At 45.0% G+C, this 25,030-nt stretch overlaps 1 protein-coding gene across 4 annotated transcripts in view; it reads right to left on the bottom strand.

Annotated features, from left to right (window-relative positions):
* LOC140714842 (phosphoribosyl pyrophosphate synthase-associated protein 1) overlaps positions 1-25,030 on the bottom strand; it is a 90,020-nt gene that overhangs the window by 27,113 nt on the left and 37,877 nt on the right. For all 4 annotated transcript variants that reach the window (XM_073026498.1, XM_073026500.1, XM_073026499.1 and 1 more), the window contains 2 exons: positions 23,100-23,215; positions 333-388 (listed from right to left, as the gene is read on the bottom strand). In XM_073026498.1, the coding sequence (XP_072882599.1) occupies positions 333-388; positions 23,100-23,215 (172 nt within the window). The remainder of the gene's footprint in view (positions 1-332; positions 389-23,099; positions 23,216-25,030) is intronic.

Below are 25,030 nucleotides of genomic sequence, written 5' to 3'. Positions count from 1 at the left end.
GTAATGGGGAGGCATTTCTTGAGCCAGATGTTCGTGAATCTGTGGACTTCATTTCCACAGACAGCTGTAAAGATCAAGTTATTGGGCATTTTTGAAGAACAGGAAGAAGGCAAGAGAATGGGATTGAGAGAGAAATGGATCAGCCATGATAGAATGGTGGAGCACTTGATGGGCTGAATGGCCTAATTCTGCTCCTATGTCTTAGAATCTTAAGTTCTGAGCGATACACAACACTGGGGTGGTCAGCAGAAGTTAATAGAGACCAAGGCATGACATCCACACTGGCCTTTCCTCCCATCAGAACCATCACACCACTCCAACAATCTCCTTACCTCTTGGCAGCAGCTGGCGACTTTGCAACGATGATTGCATTCCTGTAATCCTGGATCTGTAAAAGAGCAGCCAGAGAGAGAAGAGAGTACAACAGATGTATGGGCAAGGGTGGGGGCAGTGGGGTGGGGCTGTCGACCACCCTTGTAGAAAACCTCTAAATGCAGCAATGGGCAGACTGCACAATAACACAAGAAGTGAAAGCAGAATACAGCCACATGGCCACAATGCTGCTTAACAATTCAACAGTATTCTGGCTAATTCCTGCCTGGCCCCTGATCCACGTTCCATTGAAAAATCAATCCGATTTCAGTTGTTGAAAAGTAGGGTGGGACTTCGATCAACTAGAAAGTTAAGCTGAGCAGCGGCAGATGGAGTTTAGTCCCATCAAGCATGAGGCCAGGAACTTTGGGAGGTCAGATTTGCCTTGGATGGCACCAAGGTTGGTAGTGTTGTGGATAGTGTAAAAGGCTGGGAGTGTTGTGAATAGTGTAGAAGGTTGATAGTGTTGAAGGCTGTAAGTATTGTGAAGAGTGTAGAAGGTTGGGACTGTTGTGGATAGTGTCAAAGGTTGGGAGTGTTGTGGATAGTGTCGAACATTGATAGTGCTGTGAACAGTGTCGAAGGTTGATAGTGCTGTGGATAGTGTCGAAGGCTGATAGTGAAGTGGATAGTCTCGAAGGTTGATGGATGTTATGGATACTGTCGAAGGTTGAGAGTGTTTCAGATAGTGTAGAAGGTTGATAGTGCTGTGAACAGTGTAGAAGCTTGATAGTGAAGTGGATAGTTTAGAAGGTTGATAGTGTTGTGAACAGTGTAGAAGATTGATAGTAAAGTGGATAGTGTTGAAGGTTGGGAGTGTTGTGGATAGTGTCGAAGGTTGCGAGTGTTGTGAACAGTGTAGAAAGTTGATAGTGCTGTGAAGAGTGTAGAAGGTTGATAATGAAGTGGATAGTAACGAAGGTTGATAGTGTTGTGAACAGTGTAGAAGGTAGATAGTGAAGTGGATAGTGTAGAAGGCTGATAGTGTAGTGGATGGTGATGAAGGTTGATAGTGTTGTGGATAGTGTCGGCTGGGAGTGTTGTGGATAGTGTAAAAGGTTGAAGGTGTTGTGGATAGTGTAGAAGGTTGGGAGTGTCGTGGATAGTGTCAAAGGTTAATGGTGTTGTGGATAGTGTCAAAGGTTGGTGGTGTTGTGGTTAGTGTCAAAACTAAAGGTGTTGTGGATAGTTTCGAAGTTGAAGATGTGGATAGTGTAAAAGGTTGATAATGTTGTGGATAGTGTAGAAGGTCGATAGTGTTGTGGATAGTGTAGAAGGTCGATAGTGTGGATAGTGTAGAAGGTCAATAGTGTTGTGGATAGTGTAGAAGGTTGTTAGGGTTGTGGATAGTGTCGAAGTTGAAGATGTTGTGGATAATGTAGAAGGTTGATAGTGCTATGAACAGTGTGGAAGGTTGATAGTGTTATGAACAGTGTAGAAGATTTGGATAGTAAAGTGGATAGTGTCGAAGGTTGACAGTATTGTGAACAGTGTGAAAGGTAGATAGTGAAGTGGATAGTGTCGAAGGTTGATAGTGTTGTGGATAGTGTAGAAGATTGGGAGTGTTGTGGATATTGTCAAAGGTTGGGAGTGTTGTGAAGTGTCGAAGGTCGATAGTGTTGTGGATAGTGTAGAAGGTCGATAGTGTTGTGGATAGTGTAGAAGGTCGATAGTGTTGTGAATAGTGTAGATAGAAGGTCGATTGTGTTGTGGATAGTGTAAAAGGTTGTTAGTGTTGTGAAGTGTCGAAGGTCGATAGTGTTGAAAGTGTCGAAGGTCGGTAGTGTTGTGGATAGTGTAGAAGGTCGATAGTGTTGTGGATAGTGTAAAAGATTGAAGGTGTTGTGGATAGTGTAGAAGGTTGGTAGTGTCGTAGATAGTGTCGAAGGTTGATAGTGTTGTGGATAGTGTAGAAGGTCGATAGTGTTGTGAATAGTGTAGATAGAAGGTCGATTGTGTTGTGGATAGTGTAAAAGGTTGTTAGTGTTGTGGATAGTGTAGAAGGTTGATAGTGCTATGAACAGTGCGGAAGGTTGATAGTGTTGTAAACAGTGTAGAAGATTTGGATAGTGAAGTGGATAGTGTCGAAGGTTGATAGTGTTGTGGATAGTGTAGAAGATTGGGAGTGTTGTGGATATTGTCGAAGGTTGGGAGTGTTGTGAAGTGTCGAAGGTCGATAGTGTTGTGGAAAGTGTCGAAGGTCGGTAGTGTTGTGGATAGTGTAGAAGGTCGATAGTGTTGTGGATAGTGTAAAAGATTGAAGGTGTTGTGGATAGTGTAGAAGGTTGGTAGTGTCGTAGATAGTGTCGAAGGTTGATAGTGTTGTGGATAGTGTCAAAGGTTGGTAGTGTTGTGGATAGTGTCAAAGGTTGGTAGTGTTGTGGATAGTGTCAAAACTGAAGGTGTTGTGGATAGTGTGGAAGTTGAAGATGTTGTGGATAGTGTAGAAGGTTGATAGTGTTGTGGATAGTGTAGAAGGTTGATAGTGTTGTGGATAGTGTCGAAGGTTGGGAGTGTTGTGGATAGTGTAGAAGATTGGGAGTGTTGTGGATATTGTCGAAGGTTGGGAGTGTTGTGAAGTGTCGAAGGTCGATAGTGTTGTGGATAGTGTCGAAGGTCGGTAGTGTTGTGGATAGTGTAGAAGGTCGATAGTGTTGTGGATAGTGTAAAAGATTGAAGGTGTTGTGGATAGTGTAAAAGATTGAAGGTGTTGTGGATAGTGTAGAAGGTTGGTAGTGTCGTAGATAGTGTCGAAGGTTGATAGTGTTGTGGATAGTGTAGAAGGTTGGTAGTGTCGTAGATAGTGTCGAAGGTTGATAGTGTGGATAGTGTAAAAGATTGAAGGTGTTGTGGATAGTGTAGAAGGTTGGTAGTGTCGTAGATAGTGTCGAAGGTTGATAGTGTGGATAGTGTAAAAGATTGAAGGTGTTGTGGATAGTGTCAAAACCGAAGGTGTTGTGGATAGTGTGGAAGTTGAAGATGTTGTGGATAGTGTAAAAGGTTGTTAGTGTTGTGGATAGTGTCGAAGGTTGGGAGTGTTGTGGATAGTGTAGAAGGTTGATAGTGCTATGATAGGTTGATAGTGCAAGGGTCAAGGATGTCTCTGAGCGGCTGCAGGACATTCTGGAGTGGGAGGGTGAACAGCCGGTGGTCGTGGTGCACGTAGGTACCAACGATATAGGTAAAAAACGGGATGAGGTCCTACAAGGTGAATTTAGGGAGTTAGGAGATAAACTAAAAAGTAGGGCCACAAAGGTAATAATCTCTGGATTACTACCAGTGCCACGTGCTAGTCAGAGTAGAAAAAGGATATTTCAGATGAATACGTGGTTTGAAAACTGGTACAAGGGGGAGGGATTCAAATTTCTGGGGCATTGGAGCCAGTTCTGGGGGAGGTGGGACCGGTACAAACAGGACGGTCTGCACCTGGACTGGACTGGAACCAATGTCCTAGGGGGAGCGTTTGCTACTGCTGTTCAGGAGGATTTAAACTAATGTGGCAGGGGGATGGGAACAAGTGCAGAGAGACAGAGGGGTGTAAAATGAGGGTAGAAGCAAAAAGTAGTAAGGTGAAAAGTAAAAGTGGCAGGCAGGCAAATCCAGGGCAAAAATCAAAAAGGGCCACTTTTCAACATAATTGTAAAAGGGCTAAGAGTGTTGTAAAAACAAGCCTGAAGGCTTTGTGTGTCAATGCGAGGAGCACTTGTAACACGGTGGATGAATTGAATGTGCAGATAGTTATTAATAAATATGATATAGTTGGGATCAGAGACATGGCTCCAGGGTGACCAAGGATGGGAGCTCAACATCCAGGGATACTCAATATTCAGGAGGGATAGACAGGAAAGAAAAGGAGGTGGGGTAGCATCCTCTCTGGTTAGAGAGGAGATTAACGCAATAGAAAGGAAGGACATTAGCCTGAAGGATGTGGAATCGATATGGGTTGAGCTGCATAACACTAAGGGGCAGAAAACGCTGGTGGGAGTTGTGTACAGGCCACCTAACAGTAGTAGTGAGGTTGGGGATGGCATTAAACAGGAAATTAGGAATGTGTGCAATAAAGGAACAGTAGTTATAATGGGTGACTTTAATCTACATATAGATTGGGTGAACCAAATTGGTAAGGGTGCTGAGGAAGAGGATTTCTTGGAATGTATGCGGGATGGTTTTCTGAACCAACATGTCGAGGAACCAACTAGAGAGCAGGCCATTCTAGATTGGGTATTGAGCAATCAGGAAGGATTAGTTAGCAATCTTGACGTGCGAGGCCCCTTGGGTAAGAGTGACTATAATATGGTGGAATTCTTCATTAAGATGGAGAGTGACATAGTTAATTCAGAAACAAAGGTTCTGAACTTAAAGAAGGGTAACTTTGAAGGTATGAGACATGAATTAGCTAAGATAGACTGGCAAATGATACTTAAAGGGTTGATGGTGGATATGCAATGGCAAGCATTTAAAGTTCGCATGGATGAACTACAACAATTGTTCATCCCAGTTTGGCAAAAGAATAAACCAGGGAAGGTAGTGCACCTGTGGCTGACAAGGGAAATTAGGGATAGTATCAAGTCCAAATAAAATACATATAAATTAGCCAGAAAAAGCGGCACACCTGAGGACTGGGAGAAATTCAGAGTCCAGCAGAGGAGGATAAAGGGCTTAATTAGGAAAGGGAAAAAAGATTGAGAGAAAGCTGGCAGGGAACATAAAAACTGACTGTAAAAGCTTTTATAGATATGTGAAAAGAAAAAGATTGGTCAAGACAAATGTAGGTCCCTTACAGTCAGAAACAGGTGAATTGATCATAGGGACCAAGGACATGGCAGACCAACTGAATAACTACTTTGGTTCTGTCTTCACTAAGGAGGACATAAATAATCTTCCGGAAATAGTAAGGGACCGAGGGTCTAGTGAGATGGAGGAACTGAGGAAAATACATGTTAGTAGGGAAGTGGTGTTAGGTAAATTGAAGGGATTAAAGGCAGATAAATCCCCAAGGCCAGATGGTCTGCATCCCAGAGTGCTTAAGGAAGTAGCCCAAGAAATAGTGGATGCATTAGTGATAATTTTTCAAAACTCTTTAGATTCTGGATAGGTTCCTAAGGATTGGAGGGTGGCTAATGTAACCCCACTTTTTAAAAAAGGAGGAAGAGAAAAACTGGGGAATTACAGACCAGTTAGTCTGACATCGGCGGTGGGGAAAATGCTAGAGTTGATTATCAAAGATGTGATAACAGCACATTTGGAAAGTGGTGAAATCATCGGACAAAGTCAGCATAGATTTGTGAAAGGAAAATCATGTCTGACGAATCTTATAGAATTTTTTGAAGATGTAACTAGTAGAGTGGATAGGGGAGAGCCAGTGGATGTGGTATAGATTTTCAAAAGGCTTTTGACAAGGTCTCACACAGGAGATTAGTGTGCAAACTTAAAGCACACAGTATTGGGGGTGTGGTATTGATGTGGATAGAGAATTGGTTGGCAGACAGGAAGCAAAGACTGGGGGTAAACGGGACCTTTTCAGAATGGCAGGCAGTAACTAGTGGGGTACCACAAGGCTCAGTGCTGGGACCCCAGTTGATAACAATATATATTAATGATTTAGACGAGGGAATTAAATGCAGCATCTCCAAGTTTGCAGATGACACGAAGCTGGGCGGCGGTGTTAGCTGTGAGGAGGATGCTAAGAGGATGCAGGGTGACTTGGATAGGTTAGATGAGTGGGCAAATTCATGGCAGATGCAATTTAATGTGGATAAATGTGAGGTTATCCACTTTGGTTGCAAGAACAGGAAAACAGATTATTATCTGAATGGTGGCCAATTAGGAAAAGGGGAGATGCAACGAGACCTGGGTATCATTGTACACTAGTCATTGAAGGTGGGCATGCAGGTACAGCAGGCAGTGAAAAAGGCAAATGGTATGTTGGCATTCATAGCAAAAGGATTTGAGTACAGGAGCAGGGAGGTTCTACTGCAGTTGTACAAGGCCTTGGTGAGACCGCACCTAGAGTATTGTGTGCAGTTTTGGTCCCCTAATCTGAGGAAAGACATTCTTGCCATAGAGGGAGTACAAAGAAGCTTCACCAGATTGATTCCTGGGATGGCAGGACTTTCATATGAAGAAAGACTGGATCGACTAGGCTTATACTCTTGGAATTTAGAAGATTGAGGGGGGATCTTATTGAAACGTATAAAATTCTAAAGGGATTGGACAGGCTAGATGCAGGAAGATTGTTTCTGATGTTGGGGAAGTCTAGAACGAGGGGTCACAGTTTAAGGATAAAGGGGAAGCCTTTTAGGACTGAGATGAGGAAAAACTCCTTCACACAGAGAGTGGTGAATCTGTGGAATTCTCTGCCACAGGAAACAGTTGAGGCCGGTTCATTGGCTATATTTAAGAGGAAGTTAGATATGGCCCTTGTGGCTAAAGGGATCAGGGGGTATGGAGAGAAAGCAGGTACAGGGTTCTGAGTTGGATGTTCAGCCATGATCATACTGAATGGCGGTGCAGGCTTGAAGGGCCGAATGGCCTACTGCTGCACCTATTTTCTATGTTTCTATGAACAGTGTGGAAGTTTGATAGTGGATAGTTTGGAAGGTTGATAGTGTTGTGAACAGTGTAGAAGGTTTGGATAGTAAAGTCGATAGTGTCAAAGGTTGGGAGTGTTGTGGATCGTGTCGAAGGTTGTGAGTGTTGTGGATCGTGTCGAAGGTTGGGAGTGTTGTGGATAGTGTCAAAGGTTGGGAGTGTTGTGGATCGTGTCAAAGGTTGGGAGTGTTGTGAATAGTATCGAAGGTTGGGAGTGTTGTGGATCGTGTCGAAGGTTGGGAGTGTTGTGGATAGTGTTGAAGGTTGATAGTGTTGTGAACAGTGTAGAAAGTTGATAGTGTGAACAGCGTAGAAGGTTGATAATGAAATGGATAGTGTCAAAGGTTGATAGTGTGAACAATGTAGAATGTTGATAGTGAAGTGGATAGTTTAGAAAGTTGATAGTGTTGTGGATAGTGTCGAAGGCTGGGAGTGTTGTGAACAGTGTAGAAGGTTGATAGTGTTGTGGATAGTGTTTAAGGCTGGGAGTGTTGTGGATAGTGTCGAAGGTTGATAGTGTTGTGGATAGTGTCGAAGGCTGAAGGTGTTGTGGATAGTGTCGAAGGTTGATACTGTGGATAGTGTAAAAGGTTGATAGTGTTGTGGATAGTGTCAAAGTTTGATAGTGTTGTGGATAGTGTCGAAGGCTGGGAGTGTTGTGAACAGTGTAGAAGGTTGATAGTGTTGTGGATAGTGTTTAAGGCTGGGAGTGTTGTGGATAGTGTCGAAGGTTGGGAGTGTTGTGGATAGTGTCGGAAGTTGATAGTGTTGTGGATAGTGTCGAAGGCTGAAGGTGTTGTGGATAGTGTCGAAGGTTGATACTGTGGATAGTGTAAAAGGTTGATAGTGTTGTGGATAGTGTCAAAGTTTGATAGTGTTGTGGATAGTGTAGAAGGTTGATAGTGTTGTGGATAGTATCAAAGTTTGATAGTGTTGTGGATAGTGTCAAAGTTTGATAGTGTTGTGGATAGTGTCAAAGTTTGATAGTGCAGAAGGTTGATAGTGTTGTGGATAGTGTCAAAGTTTGATAGTGTTGTGGATAGTGCAGAAGGCTGGGAGTGTTGTGAACAGTGTAGAAGGTTGATAGTGTTGTGGATAGTGTTTAAGGCTGGGAGTGTTGTGGATAGTGTCGAAGGTTGGGAGTGTTGTGGATAGTGTCGGAAGTTGATAGTGTTGTGCATAGTGTCGAAGGTTGATACTGTGGATAGTGTAAAAGGTTGATAGTGTTGTGGATAGTGTTAAAGTTTGATAGTGTTGTGGATAGTGTAGAAGGTTGATAGTGTTGTGGATAGTGTCAAAGTTTGATAGTGTTGTGGATAGTGTCAAAGTTTGATAGTGTTGTGGATAGTGTCAAAGTTTGATAGTGCAGAAGGTTGATAGTGTTGTGGATAGTGTCAAAGTTTGATAGTGTTGTGGATAGTGCAGAAGGTTGATAGTGTTGTGAATAGTGTCGAAGGCTGATACTGTGGATAGTGTAAAAGGTTGATTGTGTTGTGGATAGTGTCAAAGTTTGCTGGTATTGTGGATAGTGCCGAAGTTGAAGGTGTTGTGGATTGTGTCGAAGTTGAAGGGGTTGTGGATTGTGTCGAAGTTGAAGGTGTTGTGGATTGTGTCGAAGTTGAAGGGGTTGTGGATTGTGTCGAAGGCTATTGTAGGTTATGACGATACATTCATAGGATGCAGAGCTGGATTGAGAAGTGGCGGATATTCACTTTGGAATATCACACCTGAAGGCAGAGTACAAGGTTAATGATTATCGTGGGGTTCACCTTCAAAGATCTCCCAAAGTTGCTGTGCAAGTTGATGGGATGGGGGGCGGTGTTGGGTAAGGTATGGCTTATTGGCCTTCATTAGTCAGAGGATTGACCTCAAGAGCAGCAAAGTCATGTTGCAGTTCTATAAAAATCTGATTAAGCCAGACCTGGAGTACTGTGTTCCTTTCTGGTCACTTCATTATAGGTAAGATGGGAAAGCTGTAGTGAGCATGCAAAAGGGATTTACCAGGATGCTGCCTGGATTAGAAAATAATTCTTTTGAGGGAAGTTTGGTGAGATAGGGCTTTTCTCTTTGAAGTGAAGAAAGATGAGAGGCAGATCTTGACAGAGATGTATAAGATTGTGCAGGGCATAGACAGAGTGGACAGCCAGCACCCTTTTCCCAACATGGCAAAGGCCAATATTAGAGGACATCCACAAGGTGAGTGGAGGAAAGATTAAGGAAATGTAAGAGAAATGTCATTTCAGATCATAATCTGGAACTTCAACCAGGCTTGTTCCAAGAAGACCCTGCCCAATTACCACCAACATAGGAGGTCCAAACACACTAGACCACTATTATACTTAGATAAAGAATGCCTGTCGTTCCATGCCCAAACCACAGTTTGGTAAATCTGTTCACTTGGCTGTCCTGCTACCTGTATACAGGCAGAGGCTAAAGAACAAAGCTCTAACAACTAGGACAACAAAAAGGTGGTTGCTGGAGGCACAGGAGCGGTGATGGGATTGCTTTGAGCTGGTGGACTGAGCCATGTTCAAGAACTCATCTGCGACTCTGAACGAATGGTTGTCATGGACGTTATTAAAACAGCTGGAGGTGAATGTGTTCCCACAAAATCATTTAACCTTCCCAACCAGAAGCCCTGGATAAACCGAGAGATCCACAACCTGCTGAGGGCCACATCAGAAGCATTCAAGTCTGGCAAGCAAGAAAGTTACAAGAGCTCTATGTGCCATCGCTGGAAAGTCATCTCACGGGCAAAGAGGCAATTCCGGACTGAACCTGAATCAATGAGGGATGCTCGACAGTTGTGGCAGGGCTTGAATACTATCATCACTTATAAAGTTAAGTCAAGTGACATAGGCGACAACAGGACTTCACTTCCAGATGAGCTCAATGCCTTCTATGCTCATTTTGACTGTCAAAATATGGAGGAGCCATCACAAAGTCCCACAGCCCTCGATGATCCTATGATTTCAGGATCCGAGGCTGATGTGTGAGCATCCTTCAGGAGGGTGAAACCACAGAAAGTATCTGGCCCAGATAGGGTACCTAGCCAAATACTAAAGCCCCATGCTTATCAACTGGCTGGTGTGTTCACTGAGATCTTTAACCTCTCATTTCAGCAGTCTGAGGTACCCATCTGCTTCAAGCAGACTTCACTTATACCAGTGTCCAAGAAGAATGTGATAAGTTCTCTCAATGACCATTGTCCAGTAGCACTTATGTCCACAGAGACGAAGTGTTTTGAGAGATTAGTGATGAAATATATCAACTCCTGTCTGAGAAGCAATTTGGATCTGCTCCTATTTGCCTAGCAGAGCAACAGGTTCACGGCAGATGCCATTTTATTGGCTCTTCACTCAACACTGGAACATCTGGACAGCAAAGATCCATACATCGGGATGCTCCTTATTGTCCATATCTCGGCATTCAGTATTACCAGCCTCTCAAAACTAATCAATAAGCTTAAAGACCCTTGTCTCAATACCTCAATGTGCAATTAGATCCTTGATTTCCTCACTTGCTGACCCCAGTCAGTTCAGATTGGCAACAGCATCTCCTCCACAATCTCCATCAGCACAGGCACACCACAAGGCTGTGTGCTTAGCCCCCTACTCTACTCACTATATACTTATGACTATGCCATATTTAAATTTGCTGATGACACTACCGTCCGCAAACTAGGCCATATCAAAGGTCATGATGAATTAGCATATGGAAGAGAGACTGAAAATCTGGCTGAGTGGTGCCAGAGCAACCTCTTAGCCAATACAACACACACAAAATACTGGTGGAACTCAGTAGGCCAGGCAGCAGCAATAGAAAAGAGCAAAAAGTTGATGTTTTGGGTCGAGACCCTTCAACAGAACTAATGAAGTGTCTTGGCCCAAGACGTCAACTGTTTACTCTTTTCCACAGATGCTGTCTGGCCTGCTTTCCTCCAGCAATTTGGGTGTTTTTTTTGGATTTCCAGCATCTGCAGATTTTTTCTTGTTTGTGACCTCTTATTAAATGTCAGCAAAATCAAGGAGCTGATTATTGACTTCAGAAGGAAGAAACCGGAGGTCCATGAACCAGTCCTCACCAGATGATCAGAGATGGAGAGGGTCCAGCAACTGTAACTTCCTTGGTGTTATTATTTTAGAGGACCTGTCCTGGGCCCAGCATATAAGTGCAAACACAAAAAAAGCAAAGAAAGCCTCTACTTCCTTAGAATTTTGCAAAGATTCATCATGACATCCAAAACTTTGACGAATTTCTATATAGATGTATAAAGGAGAGTATATCGACTAGCTGCATCACAGCCTGGTATGGAAATACCAATGCCCTTGAATAGAAAATCCTTCAAAAACTAGCGGATATGACCCAATATATCACAGGTAAAGTCCTACCAACCATTGAGCACATCAACACAGAGCGCAGTTGCACAAAAGCAGCATCCATCATCAAGGACCCCCAACAGCCAGGTCAAGCTTTCTTCTCATTGCTGCCATTAGGAAGAAGGCATGCCATTAGGAAGGCAAAGGAGCCTCATAACTCTCACCACCAGGTTCAGGAACAGTTATTACCCCTCAACCATCAGGCTCTTGAACCAAAGGGGATAACTACACTCAACTTCACACCCCACCATTAAAATGTTCCCACAACTTTCAAGGACTTGCGTACATTCACTTTCAAGGTTTCTTCATTTCATGTTCATGGTATTTATTGCTTATTTATTAATCATTATTGTTTCTTTCTTTTTGTATTTGCAGTTTTTGCCTTTTGCACTCTGGTTGAGCAGGCTTTGTCAGTCACCTGACTTTATGTGTCAGTTTCATAGGGCAGGGTACCTCAACAACCCACACCACCAAAATCATCTCATTGACTCCAAATAACTTTTGTAGAAGGCATTTCCCCAGAGGTTCACATACTTTTTCCAACAAATACATGTAATACTAGACCATATTCTCAATAAATAAATGAACAGGTATAATATTTTGTGTTTTTTATTTAATTGGGTTCTCTTTATCTAGTTTTAGGACTTAAATGAAGATCTGATCACATTTTAGGTCATATTTATGTAGAAATAGAGAAAATTCTACAGGGTTCACAAAGTTTCTAGCACCATTGTATATGGTGACATATATGAACTTTGATAATAAAGTTATTTTGAACTTTGAGTAGTTTTTTTTTTAAACATACTCAAGAGTGGTAGGTGCCTGGAAAGCACTACCAGGGTTTGTGGTAGAAGCTGAAACAAGAGAGACATTTAAGAGACTCTTAAGAGAGGCATATGGACATAAGAAAAATGAAAAGCTATGGGACATGTGGGAGGGGATAGTCAGATTGATCATGGAGTAGGTTTGTATAGGTCGGCACTAATTTTTTCTATACAATTGTGTGTACCAACCATTGCCCTGAGCAGGAATTTTTTTACAAGGCCTGAAAACTATGCAGCACTTTAAATTAACATTGTAGCAATGTACTATATACAGAGCTAGAAGCAACGACACACAGTCGGTAAGTCGTTTTGAGACTAGTTTATTCAAACTTCGTGGCACTGGCTTTTAATCCCTAGCGCCCGCACACTCCGGGTGGAAATGACATCAGAGGTGCATTACCAAAGTCTCTCCCCGCGTGCGGGCTATTTGTGAGCCAGTTCAGCTGTGCAGGAAGTGGGTCACCACATAACCTCCCCCCCCCCCCCCCAAACCGGCGATACACCCCCTAATGTCCACAGTCTGGATCAGCCTCTGTTTGGGAGGTCTACCTTTGTGCCGCGGTGCCGGAACATTGGGCACATGCGCCGTCCACATGGGCTGGTTTGAGTCGGTCCACCGTGAAAACCTCCTCTTTCCCCCCAATGTCCCGAAAGTACGTGGACCTGTTGTTGTTGATCACCTTGAACGGCCCCTCATACGGCCGCTGTAGCGGTGCCCGGTGTGCGCCCCTTCGTACAAACACAAACTTACAGTTCTGCAGGTCTTTGGGTACGTAAGCCGGGGTCTGTCCGTGCTGTGAAGTCGGTACGGGGGCCAGGTTGCCGAGCCTTCGCGTAGTCTGTCCAGGACTGCCGCGGGTTCTTCCTCTTGCCCCCTTGGGGCTGGTATGAACTCTCCTGGGACAACCATGGGTGTGCCTTACACCAACTCGGCCGATGAGGCGTGCAGATCCTCTTTGGGCGATGTGCGAATTCCAAGCAGGACTCAGGGAAGCTCGTCCACCCAGTTAGGTCCTCTCAGGCGGGCCATGAGAGCCAACTTCAAGTGACGGTGGAAGCGTTCCACTAGTCCGTTCGACTGTGGGTGGTAGGCAGTTGTGTGGTGTAACTGCATTCCCAACAGGCTGGAGGTGAACTGGGCACCTCTGTCGGAGGTAACGTGGGCCGGTACCCTGAAGCGTGCTACCCAGGTTGCAATCAGCACTCGGGCGCAGGAATCGGCATATGTGTCAGTGAGCAGGACCGCCTCTGGCCATCTCGTGAACCGGTCTACCATAGTTAGGAGGTACCGCACTCCTCGTGACACTGGTAGGGGCCCCACAATATCCACATGAATGTGGTCGAACCTCCGGCGGGTGGGTTCGAACTGCTGCGGCGGGGCTTTAGTGTGCCGCTACACCTTGGTTGTTTGGCACTGCGTGCACGTTCTGGCCCATTCGCTGACCTGTTTGCGAAGTCCGTGCCACGCGAACTTGCTGGAGACCAGCCGGACGGTTGTCCTGATAGATGGGTGCGCCAAACCGTCTATGGAGTTGAAAACTCGCCGCCGCCAGGCTGCCGGGACAATGGGGCGAGGTTGGCCGGTAGCCACGTCGCACAGGAGGGTCCTCTCACCTGGGCCTACAAGGAAGTCTTGCAGCTGCAAACCCAAGACTGCGGTCCTGTAGCTGGGCATCTCGTCGTCTGCCTGCTGAGCCTCCGCTAGTGCTGCATAGTCCACCCCCAGGGACAGGGCCTGGATAGCTGGTCTTGAGAGTGCGTCCACCACGACGTTGTCCTTTCCCAAGACATGCTGGATGTCTGTTGAGTACTCGGAGATGTAGGACAGATGTCGCTGCTGGCAAGCCGACCAGGGATCGGACACCTTCGTGAACGCAAAGGTCAACGGTTTGTGGTCCGTGAACGCGGTGAACAGCCTGCCTTCTAAGAAGTACCTGAAATGCTGGAATGCCAGATACAGTGCCAACAGCTCCCGGTCAAAAGCACTGTACTTGAGTTCGGGTGGTCGTAGGTGCTTGCTGAAGAACGCCAGGGGTTGCCAGTGCCCCTCGATGAGCTGCTCCAGCACCCCACCAACTGCTGTGTCGGATGCATCCACCGTGAGGGCGGTCAGAACGTCCGTTCTGGGGTGCACCAGTATCACGGCAAATGCCAAGGCTTCCTTGGCTTTAACAAAAGCGGCCGCGGCCTCTTCGTCCCAAGTAATGTCATTGCCTTTACCCGACATCAGGGTGTACAAAGGGCACATGATACGGGCTGCTGACGGGAGGAAACGGTGGTAGAAGCTCACCATACCAACGAACTCCTGCAGGCCTTTAACAGTGTTGGGCTCGGCAAAGCAGCGGATTGCGTCTACCTTGGCGGGAGAGGTGTTGCCACGTCTTTGGTAATCCTGTGGCCCAGGAAGTCGATGGTGTCGAGACTGAACTGGCATTTGGCCGGGTTGATCGTGAGGCCAAAATCACTCAGGCGGGAGTAGAGCTGGCGGAGGTGGGACAGATGCTCCTGACGACTACTGCTGACTATGAGGATGTCGTCCAAATAGATGAACGCGAAGTCCAGTTTGCGTCCCACCGCATCCATTAGCCGCTGAAACGTCTGTGTGGCATTCTTCAAGCCGAACGGCATTCGGAGGAATTCAAACAGGCCGAACGGGTCTTCAGGGTGTACCGGGATTTGATGGTATCCCCGGACGAGGTCTACCGTGGAAAGGATTCTTGCCCTGTGCAGGTTTGCTGCAAAGTCCTGTATGTGCGACACGGGGTAGCGGTCTGGAGTTGTAGCCTCGTTCAGTCTGCGGTAGTCGCCGCATGGTCTCCAACCCCCGGCTGCTTTGGGCACCATGTGCAGGGGGGAGGCTCATGGGCTGTCGGACCTCCATACGACCCCCAATTCCTCCATTCTCTTGAATTCCTCCTTCGCTAGGCGGAGTTTTTCCGGGGGGGGGAGCTTTCGTGCGCGGGCGTGGAGAGGCAGTCCCTTGGTCGGAATGTGGTGCTGTACTCCGTGTCTGGGCATGGCTGCCATGAACTGCGGTGCTAGAATCGATGGAAAGTCTGCCAGGATTCTGGTGAATTTGTTGTCCGACAGCGTGATGGAGTCCAGGTGTGGGGCTGACAACTTGGCTTCACCCAGGGAGAACATCTGGAAAGTCTCCGCATGTACCAGTCTTCTCCCTTGCAAGTCGACCAGCAGGCTGTGAGCTCGCAAGAAGTCCGCCCCCAGGAGTGGTTGGGCCACGGCGGCCAGTGTGAAGTCCCACATGAACCGGCTGGCGCCGAACTACAGCTGCACTGTGAGGGTGCAATAGGTCCGTATCGTGCTGCCGTTTGCGGCCCTCAGGGTGGGTCCTGGCTTCCTGTTGCGGGTGTCGTATCCCGTCGGGGGTAAGACGCTGATTTCTGCTCCGGTGTCGACCAAGAAGCGGCGTCCCGACTGTTTGTCCCAGACGTACAAGAGGCTGTCCTGGTGGCCAGCCGCTATAGTCATTAGCGGCAGCTGGCCCTGGCCCTTGCAGGGCGGGCGACAACAGCGGGCTTCTGTGCCCCACCGCTGGTGGTAGAAACACCACTGTTCACTGGCCTCCTCACTCCTGCCTCTGTGCTGTGTGCGCCCCCCTGCCGGGCCTGGTCTGGTCTGCTGATGGGCGCATGGCTTGGTAATCTGACCGACGGACGCCACGTTATCCCTCTTGGCTTTCCACAGCACATCTGCCCAGGCCGCCACCTTCCAGGAGTCACTGAAATCTGCGTCGGCCAGCAGCAGATGTATGTCCTCGGGCAGTTGTTCCAGGAACGCTTGCTCAAACATGAGGCAGGGCTTGTGTCCGTCAGCCAGGGCCAGCATCTCGTTCATTAATGCCGACGGCGGCCTGTCTCCCAAACCGTCCAGGTGCAGCAGGCAGGCACCTCGCTCATGCCCTGAGAGGCCAAAGGTCCCAATGAGCAGTGCTTTGAACGCTTCATATTTGCCTTCTTCCAGGGGCAACTGTATGAAATCCACAACCTGGGCGGCTGTCTCCTGGTCAAGGGAGCTCACCACGTAATAGTAAAGCGTAGAATCAGAAGAGCTCTGCCGAATCTGGAACTGGGCTTCTGCTTGGCTAAACCACACGCGTGGTTGCAGCATCCAGAAAGTCGGCAGTTTTAGCAAAACTGCGTGAACAGATGACGTCATCTTTGGTCCAAATCCCGTTTGGACCATCGGGGTCACCAATGTAGCGATGTACTACATACAGAGCTAGAAGCAACGACATGCAGTCGATAAGTCGTTTCGAGACTAGTTTATTCAAACTTCGCGGCACTGGCTTTTAATCCCTAGCTCCCGTCCTCTCTGGGTGGAAATGACGTCAGAGGTGCATTACCAAAGTCTCTCCCCGCGCGCTGGCTATTTGTGAGCTGGTTCGCCTGTGCAGGAAGTGGGTTGCCACAACATTATATTAAAGAAAATTCCAGCAGCACAGCAATAAAAGCTATCTGCACGGGACCATTCCAGTTAATGTGCAGCCATGCATCTGCACAGCTTAGGGGAAACAGTAGTTGGCACAACATTATGAGCCAAAGAACCCCACCGTACAATAATGTTCTGTATCTAAGACTATAAGCAGGATAGATACTTTATTGATTCCAAAGGAAATTACTGTGTCACAGTAGCATTATAAGTGCACAGAAAAACAAATATACAAATATTAGAAAATATATAAGAAAGAATAAAAAATAAGTTACCTCAAACAGTTGAACAGGAGGGGTAAGAATGATCTCATATAGCTTTTCGGAGCAGCACAGCTGAATTAGTCTATTACTGAAAGTGCAGAGGGTGAAAAACATTGTCCAGAATTGCCAGGATTTTCCAGAGTCCTTTGTTCTACCACAGCCTCTAATGTGTCCAGAATGTATGTCGATGAGATGAAAAGTTGGGCAGAGCGTTAACAAATGAAATTTAATCCCAACAACTGAGAGGTGATGCATTTTGCGAAGTCAAATGGGGGAAGCCCAAACAGTAAATAGTCAGGTAGGAATGTTGGTGTTGGGCTTCAAGCCCATCATTCCTCAAAATGGCAATGCACTGAGATAGACCATCAAACATAGGAGCAGAATTAGGCCATCAGGTCTGCTCCGCCATTTCATCTCAACCCCATTATCTTCCCTTCTCCCCATATCATTTGATGCCCTGACTAATCAACAACTAAGGCAAGAGACTAGGGATGAGAGGAAGAATGGATCAGCCATGGTGAAATGGCAGAGCAGGATCAATGGGTGAAATGGCCTAATTCTGCTCATATGGTCTATCAAGAGCCACTTTAAACATAGGCAATGACTTGGCCTCCACAGCTATCCATGGCAATAAATTCCACAGATTCACCACCCTCTGGCTAAAGAAATTCCTCCTCATCTCTGTTCTAAATGAATGTCCCGCAACTCTGAGGTTGTGCCCTCTGGTCCTAGAATACCCCATTATAGGAAACATCCCTTCCAGATCCACTCTATCTAAGTCTTTCAATAATCAATAAGTTTCAATGAGACACCCCCTCATTCTTCTAAATTTGAGTACAGATCCAGAGCCAAATGTTCCTCATATGTAAACCCTTTCATTCTGGAATCATTCTCATGAACTTCCTCTGGACGCTCTCCAATGTTAGTACATCCTTTCTTAGATAAGGGTCCCAAAACTGCTCACAATTAGTGCAGCGTTACATCCTTGCTTTTATATTCTAATCCTCTTGAAAGAATGCTAACACTGCATTTGTCTTCCTTACCACCGACTCAACCTGTAAGTTACCCTTTAGGGAATACTGCATGAGGGCTCCCAAGTGGCAAGGAAACCATACGGCAGGTTTGCCTTCATAAATCAGGGTACAGAAAATAAAAGTTATACTACTTTGCAATGTCACACAATACTAGTTAGACCTCAACTGGAGTACTGTGTGCAGTTCTGGTTCTAACACTATAGATAGGATATGTTTGAGGGAGAGCATATAGAGAGAGATTCAGCAGGATGTTGCCTGGGTTGGAGGTCTGTAATTATGGGGAGAGACTGGATGATCTGGACTAGATTTTCCTGGTGTGAAGGGGGCTGGAAATCTGATCAACCTGCTGTCCTTTTGCTACCTGCATACAGGCAGAGGCTAAAGAGCAAGGCTCCAGAGATGCACTGAACTGTTCCCACAACCTATGGACCCTTTTCAAAGGAGTCTTTCATCTCATGTTCCTGATATTTGCTGCTTGCTTGCTTGCTTATTTAGTTATTTATCTATCTATCTATCTATCTATCTGTTTATTTATTTATTTTTTCTCTTGCCTTTTCTGGCTTTTGGTATTTGCACAGTTTGTTACCATTTCCACACTGGCTGCCCATCCTAATGGTGTGTTCTTTATTCTACTATGGTTATTTGATTTATTGAGTATGCCTACAAGAACATGAACCTCAGGATTTTATATGGTGACATGTACTTAGATAATAAAATTACTTTGAACTTTGGAGTGACCCAAAAGAGGTGTATAAATCTCCATTACCATAGCATTTCAGAGGGTTAGGAACAGACAAGTTAGGAAAGCGTTTAATTGGAGTAAGGGGAAATATGAAGCCATCAGGCAGAAACTTGGAAGCATAAATTGGGAACAGATGTTCTCAGGGAAATGCATGGCAGAAATATGGCAACTGTTCAGGGGATATTTGTGTGGCATTCTGCATAGGTACTGTATATTCAAATGAGACAGGGAAAGGATGGTAGGGTACAGGAACTGTGGTGTACAAAGGCTGTTGAAAATCCAGTCAAGAAGAAAAGAAAAGCTTATGAAAAGTTCAAAAAACTAGGCAATGATAGAGATCTAGAAGATTGTAAGGCCAACAGGAAGGAGCTTAAGAATGAATTAGGAGAGCCAGAAGGGATCATGAGAAGGCCTTAGTGAGCAGGATTAAGGAAAACCCCAAGGCGTTCTACAAGTATGTGAAGAACAAGAGGATAAGACGTTAGAGAATAGGACCAATCAAGTGTGGCAGTGGAAAAGTGTGTATGGAACCTAAGGAGATAGCAGAAGTACTTAATGAGTACTTTGCTTCAGTATTCACTACGGAAAAGGATCTTGGCGATTGTAGGGATGACTTATAGCAGACTGAAAAGCTTGAGCATGTAGACATTAAGAAAGAGGATGTGCTGAAGCTTTTGGAAAGCATCAAGTTGGATACATCACCAGGACTAAACGAGATATACCTCAAGCTACTCTTGGAGGCAAAGGAGGAGATTGCTGAGCCTCTGGCGATGATCTTTGCATCATCAATGTGGACAGGAGAGGTTTCAGAGGATTGAAGGGTTGCAGATATTCTTCCCTTATTCAAGAAGGGGAGTAGAGATAGTCCAGGAAATTATAGACCAGTGAGTCTTACTTCTGTGGTTGGTAAGTTGATGGAGAAGATCCTGAGAGGCAGGATTTATGAACATTTGGAGAGGCATAATGTGATTAGGAATAGTCAGCATAGCTTTGTCAAAGGCAGGTCAGGCCTTCTGAGCCTGATTGAATATTTTGAGGATGTGACTAAACATGTTAATGAAGGTAGAGCAGATGTAGTGTATATGGATTCCAACAAGGTACTTAATAAGGTACCACATGCAAGCCTTATTGAGAAAGTAAGGAGGCATGGGATCCAAGCGGACCTTGCTTTGTGGATCCAGAATTGGCTTGCCCACCGAAGGCAAAGTGTGGTTGTAGACGGGTCATATTCTGCATGAAGGCCAGTGACCAGTGGTGTGCCTCAGGGATCTGTTCTGGGACCCTGTCTCTTCGTGATTTTTATAAATGTCCTAGATGAGGAAGTGGAGGGATAGGTTAGTAAATTTGCTGATGACACAAAGGTTGAGGGTGTTGTGAATAGTGTGGAGGGCTGTCAGAGGTTACAGTGGGATATCGATAGGATCCAAAACTGGGCTTGAGAAGTGGCAGATAAGAGTTCAACCCAGATAAATGTGAGATGGTTCATTTTGATAGGTCAAATATGATGGCAAGATATAATATTAATGGTAAGACTCTTACAGTGTGAAGGATCAGAGGGATCTTGGGGTCCGAGTTCATAGGACACTCAAAGCTGCTGCACAGCTTGACTCTGTGGTTAAGGCATATAGTGCATTGGCCTTCATCAATCGTGGGACTGAGTTCAAGAGCCGAGAGGTAATGTTACAGCTGTATAGGACCCTAGTCAGACCCCACTTGGAGTACTGTGTTCAGTTCTGGTCACCTCACTAGAGGAAGGACGTGGAAACCATAGAAAGGGTGCAGAGAAGATTTACAAGGAAGTAGCCTGGCTTGGGGAGCATGCCTTATGAGAACAGGTTGAGTGAACTTGGCTTTTTCGCATTGGAGTGACGGACGATGAGAGGTGACCTGATAAGAGGTGTATAAGATGATGAGAGGCACTGATCGTGTGGATAGTCAGAGGCTTTTTCCCAGGGCTGAAATGTCTAACACGAGAGGGCACAGTTTTAAGGTGCTTGGAAGCAGGTACAGAGGGGATGTTAGGGTTAAGTTTTTTTTTACGCAGAGAGTGGTGAGTGTCTGGAATGGGCTGCCAGCGACTGGGGTGAAGGCGGATACGATAGGGTCTTTTAAAAGACTCCTGGATAGGTACGTGGAGCTTAGAAAAATAGAGGGTTATGGGTAACCCTAGGTAATTTCTAAAGTAAGTACATGTTTGGCACAGCATCATGGGCCAAAGGGTACCTGCATTGTGCTGTAGGTTTTCTATATTCTATAAAACATAATATACAGATAGTTAGAATTTTTTTCCCCATGCTAAGAGTGTTAAAATAGAAGAATTAGTTTTTGATGAGGCGAAGGTGGTTTATAGGGAATTTGAGGATTTTTTTTAACACAATGGTTAATATCTGGAACTTGCTGCCAGAGGAGGTTGTGGAGGAGGCTGTTAGAGTGACTATATTTCAGAGATGTTTATACGGGCACTTTAATAGGCAAGGCAGAGAAAGATTTGGGCAAATGCAATTAGTGCAGCTGTGCAACAATGTCAGCATGGGCATGAAAGGCCTAAGGCCTATCTCTGTGATCTACTACTAATGATCCAAGTTGCAAATAATCCACAATAGTGTTGTAGACAGAGACCAACAACATCGTTTCTGCACCCGAACTATAGACAGAGACAATAGTACTGTTGCTGTACCCAGATGACTGTAGCTCAGCATTTAACACCATCATTCCCACAATCCTGATTGAGAAGTTACCGAATCTGGGCCTCTGTACCTCCCTCTGCAATTGGATCCTCGACTTCCTAACCAGAATACCACAATCTGTGCGGACTGGTAACAATATCTCCTCCTCGCTGATGGTCAACACTGGTGTACCTCAGGGGTGTGCACTTAGCCCACTGCTCTACTCTCTATATACCCATGACTGTGTGGTTAGGCATAGCTCAAATACCATATATAAATTTGCTGACAATACAACCATTGTTAGTAGAATCTCAGATGGTGACGAGAGGGCATACAGGAGTGAGATATACTAACTAGTGGAGTGGTGTTGCAGCAACAATCTTGCACTCAACGTCAGTAAGACAAAAGAGTTGATTGTGGAGTTCAGGAAGGGCAAGACGAGGAACACATACCAATCCTCACAGAGGGATCAGAAGTGAAGAGAGTGAGCAGTTTCAAGTTCCTGGGTGTCAAGATCTCTGAGGACCTAACCTGGTCCCAACATATCGATGCAGCTATAAAGGAGGCAAGACAGCCACTATACTTCATAATGAGTTTGAAGAGATTTGAGATGTCAACAAAAACACTCAAAAATTTCTATAGATGTACTGTGGAGAGCATTCTAACAGGCAGTGTAACTGTCTGGGATGGGGGGAGGGTGGCTGCTGCAAAGGACTGAAAGAAACTGCAGAGGGTTGAAAATTTAGTCAGCTCTATCTTGGGTACTAGCCTACAAAGTAGTTGGGACTTCTTCAAGGAGCGGTGTCCTAGAAAGGCAGTGGCCATTATTAAGGACCCCCAGCACCCAGGAGATGCCCTTCCCTCACTGTTACAATCAGGTAGGAGGTACAGAAGCCTGAAGGCACACACTCAGTGACTCAAGAACAGCTTCTTCCCTTCTGCCATCCAATTCCTAAATGGACATTGAACCCATGAACACTACCTCACTTTTTAAAATATATATTATTTCTATTTTTGCATGATTTTAATATATGTATACTAAAATTGATTTACTTGTTTATTCATTATTATTTTTATTTATTCTTCTCTTCTTCGATATCATGTATTGCAATGAACTGCTGCTGCTAAGTTAACAAATTTCACAACACATGCCAGTGATAATAAACCTGATTCCAATTCTGATTCCGAACTGTAAATAGAGACAACAGCACCAATTCTGTACCCGAGCTATAGAGACAATAGCACTATTTATGTAGACAGAGACAACAGCACCATTTCTATACCCGAACATTAGACAGAGACAACAGCACTGTTTCTGCACCCAGATGAACTATAGCAGAGGCAACGGCACTGTTTCTGTACCCGAACTATAGACAGAGACAACAGTGCTGTTTCTATACTCAGATGAACTGAGGCAGGGATAACAGCACTATTTCTGTACCCGAACTGCAGACAGAGACAACAGCACTGTTTCTGTACCCAGGTGAACTGTAGACAGAGACAACAGCACCATTTCTATACTCAAAATGTAGACAAAGACAACAGTACTGTTTCTGTACCTGAACTGTAAACAGAGACAACAGCACCATTTCTACACCCAAAATGTAAACAGAGACAACAGCACTGTTTCTGTACCCGAAATGTAAACAGAGACAACAGCACTGTTTCTGTACCCGAAATGTAGGCAGAGACAACAGCACTGTTTCTGTACCCAGATGAACTGTAGACAGAGACAACTGCACTGTTTCTGTACTCGATGAACAAAATACAAAATCTCACCTCATCCTGAATGTACTGCAGTAGAAATGGTGATGCTCGGAGGTTGTCCACAGGAATGTTGAAGAAACCTTGGATTTCTTTCTGATGAAGGTCCATTGTGATAATGTGGGTTAATCCTGGAAACATAACACATAGTCACCAACAAGCATTGGCGAGTCAACTGATAGCAGGATTAAATCTGCTTCAGCATAACCTGCTGAGTTCACCAAGGTCATGCATTAGATTGTACCTCTTATGTGCAATACAAACACTGTAACCCTAGGACCAGCATACTTCATCCAGACATAGCACCAGACACCCCATACTTCACCCCAGACACGGCTCCAGACACCACAGACACGCTATATTTCATCCCAGACACTGCTCTAGACACCCCATACTTCTCTCCAGACATGGCTTCGGGCACCCCATACAATAAAACCATAAGCTATAGGAGCAGAAATAGGCCATTTGGCCAATAAAGTCTGCTCCACCATTTCATCATGGCTGATTCAATTTTCCTCTCAGTGCCAATCTCCTGGCTTTTCCCCATATCCCTTCATGCCCTGACTGATCAAGAATCTATCAACCTCTACCTTAAATATACAAAAAGACTTGGCCTCCACAGCTGCCTGTTGCATATTCCAGATTTACCCCTCTCTGGCTAAAGAAATTCCTTCTCATCTCCGTTGTAAAAGGACACCCCTCTATTCTGAGGCTGTGGCCTTCGACTCTCCCACCATAGGAAACATCCTCTCCACATCCACTCTATCAAGGCCTTCCGCCATTTGATCGGTTTCAATGAGATCACCCCTCATTCTTCTGATTTCCAGCAAATACAGGCCCAGAACTATCAAGTGCTCTTCAAAATGACAAGCCATTCAATCCTGAAGTCATTTTTGTGAACCTCTTTTGAACCCTCTCCAGTTTCAGCACATCCTTTCTAAGATAAGGGGCCCAAAACTGCTCACAATACTCCAGTCACCAGTGCTTTATAAAGTCTCAACATTATTTCCTTGCTTTATATTCTACTCCTCTTGAAATGAATGCTAACATTGCATTTGCCTTCCTCACCACAGACTCAACAGGCAAATTAACTTTTTGGGAATCCTGCACAAGGACTCCCTAGTCTGTTTGCGTCTCAATATTTTTGTATTTTCTCTCCATTTAGAAAATAGTCAGCCCTTTAATTTCTTCCACCAAAATGCATGAGCATACACTTCCCAACACTGTATTCCATTTGCCATTTCTTTGCCCATTCTCCTCATCTATCTAAGACCTTCTGTAGCCTCTCTACTTCCTCAACACTACATTACTCTTTACCTATCTTCATATCATTCATATTGCAACAAAGCCATCAATTCTATCATCCAAATCATATAACTTAAAAGAATCGGCCCCAAAACAGACCCCTGTGGAATACCAGTAGTCACCGGCAACCAGTCAAAAAAGGTTCCCTTTATTCCCACTCTTTGCTTCCTGCCAATCAACCACTACTTTATCCATGCTAGAATCTTTCCTGTAATACCATGGGCTCTTAGCTTGTTAAGCAGTCTCATATGTGGCACCTTGTCAAAGTCTTTCTGAAAATCTAAGTACACAACATCAACCAATTTTTCTTTGTCTATCCTGCTTCATACTTCTTCAAAGAATTTCTACAGAGTTGTCAGGCAAGAGTTCTCCTTGCTGACTACTACTGCCTATTTTGTCATGTGCCTCCAAGTACCTCATCCTTAATAATCGACTCCAACATCTTCCCACTGTTAGACTAATTGGCCTATAGTTTCCTTTCTTCCGCCTCTCTCCCTCTTCTTGAAGTGTGGAATGACTTTTGCAATTTTCCAGTCTTTTGCAACCATTCCAGAATATAGTGATTCTTGAAAAATCATTATTAATGCTTCCACAATCTCTTCAGCTACCTCTTTCAGAACCATCTGGTCCACATGACTTAT

The sequence above is a fragment of the Hemitrygon akajei genome, chromosome 22 (genome assembly GCF_048418815.1).
Source record: "Hemitrygon akajei chromosome 22, sHemAka1.3, whole genome shotgun sequence".
Lineage (NCBI taxonomy): Eukaryota > Metazoa > Chordata > Chondrichthyes > Myliobatiformes > Dasyatidae > Hemitrygon > Hemitrygon akajei.
Note: the sequence above shows the minus strand (reverse complement) of the source record. Positions and strands in the feature narration are given on the sequence as shown.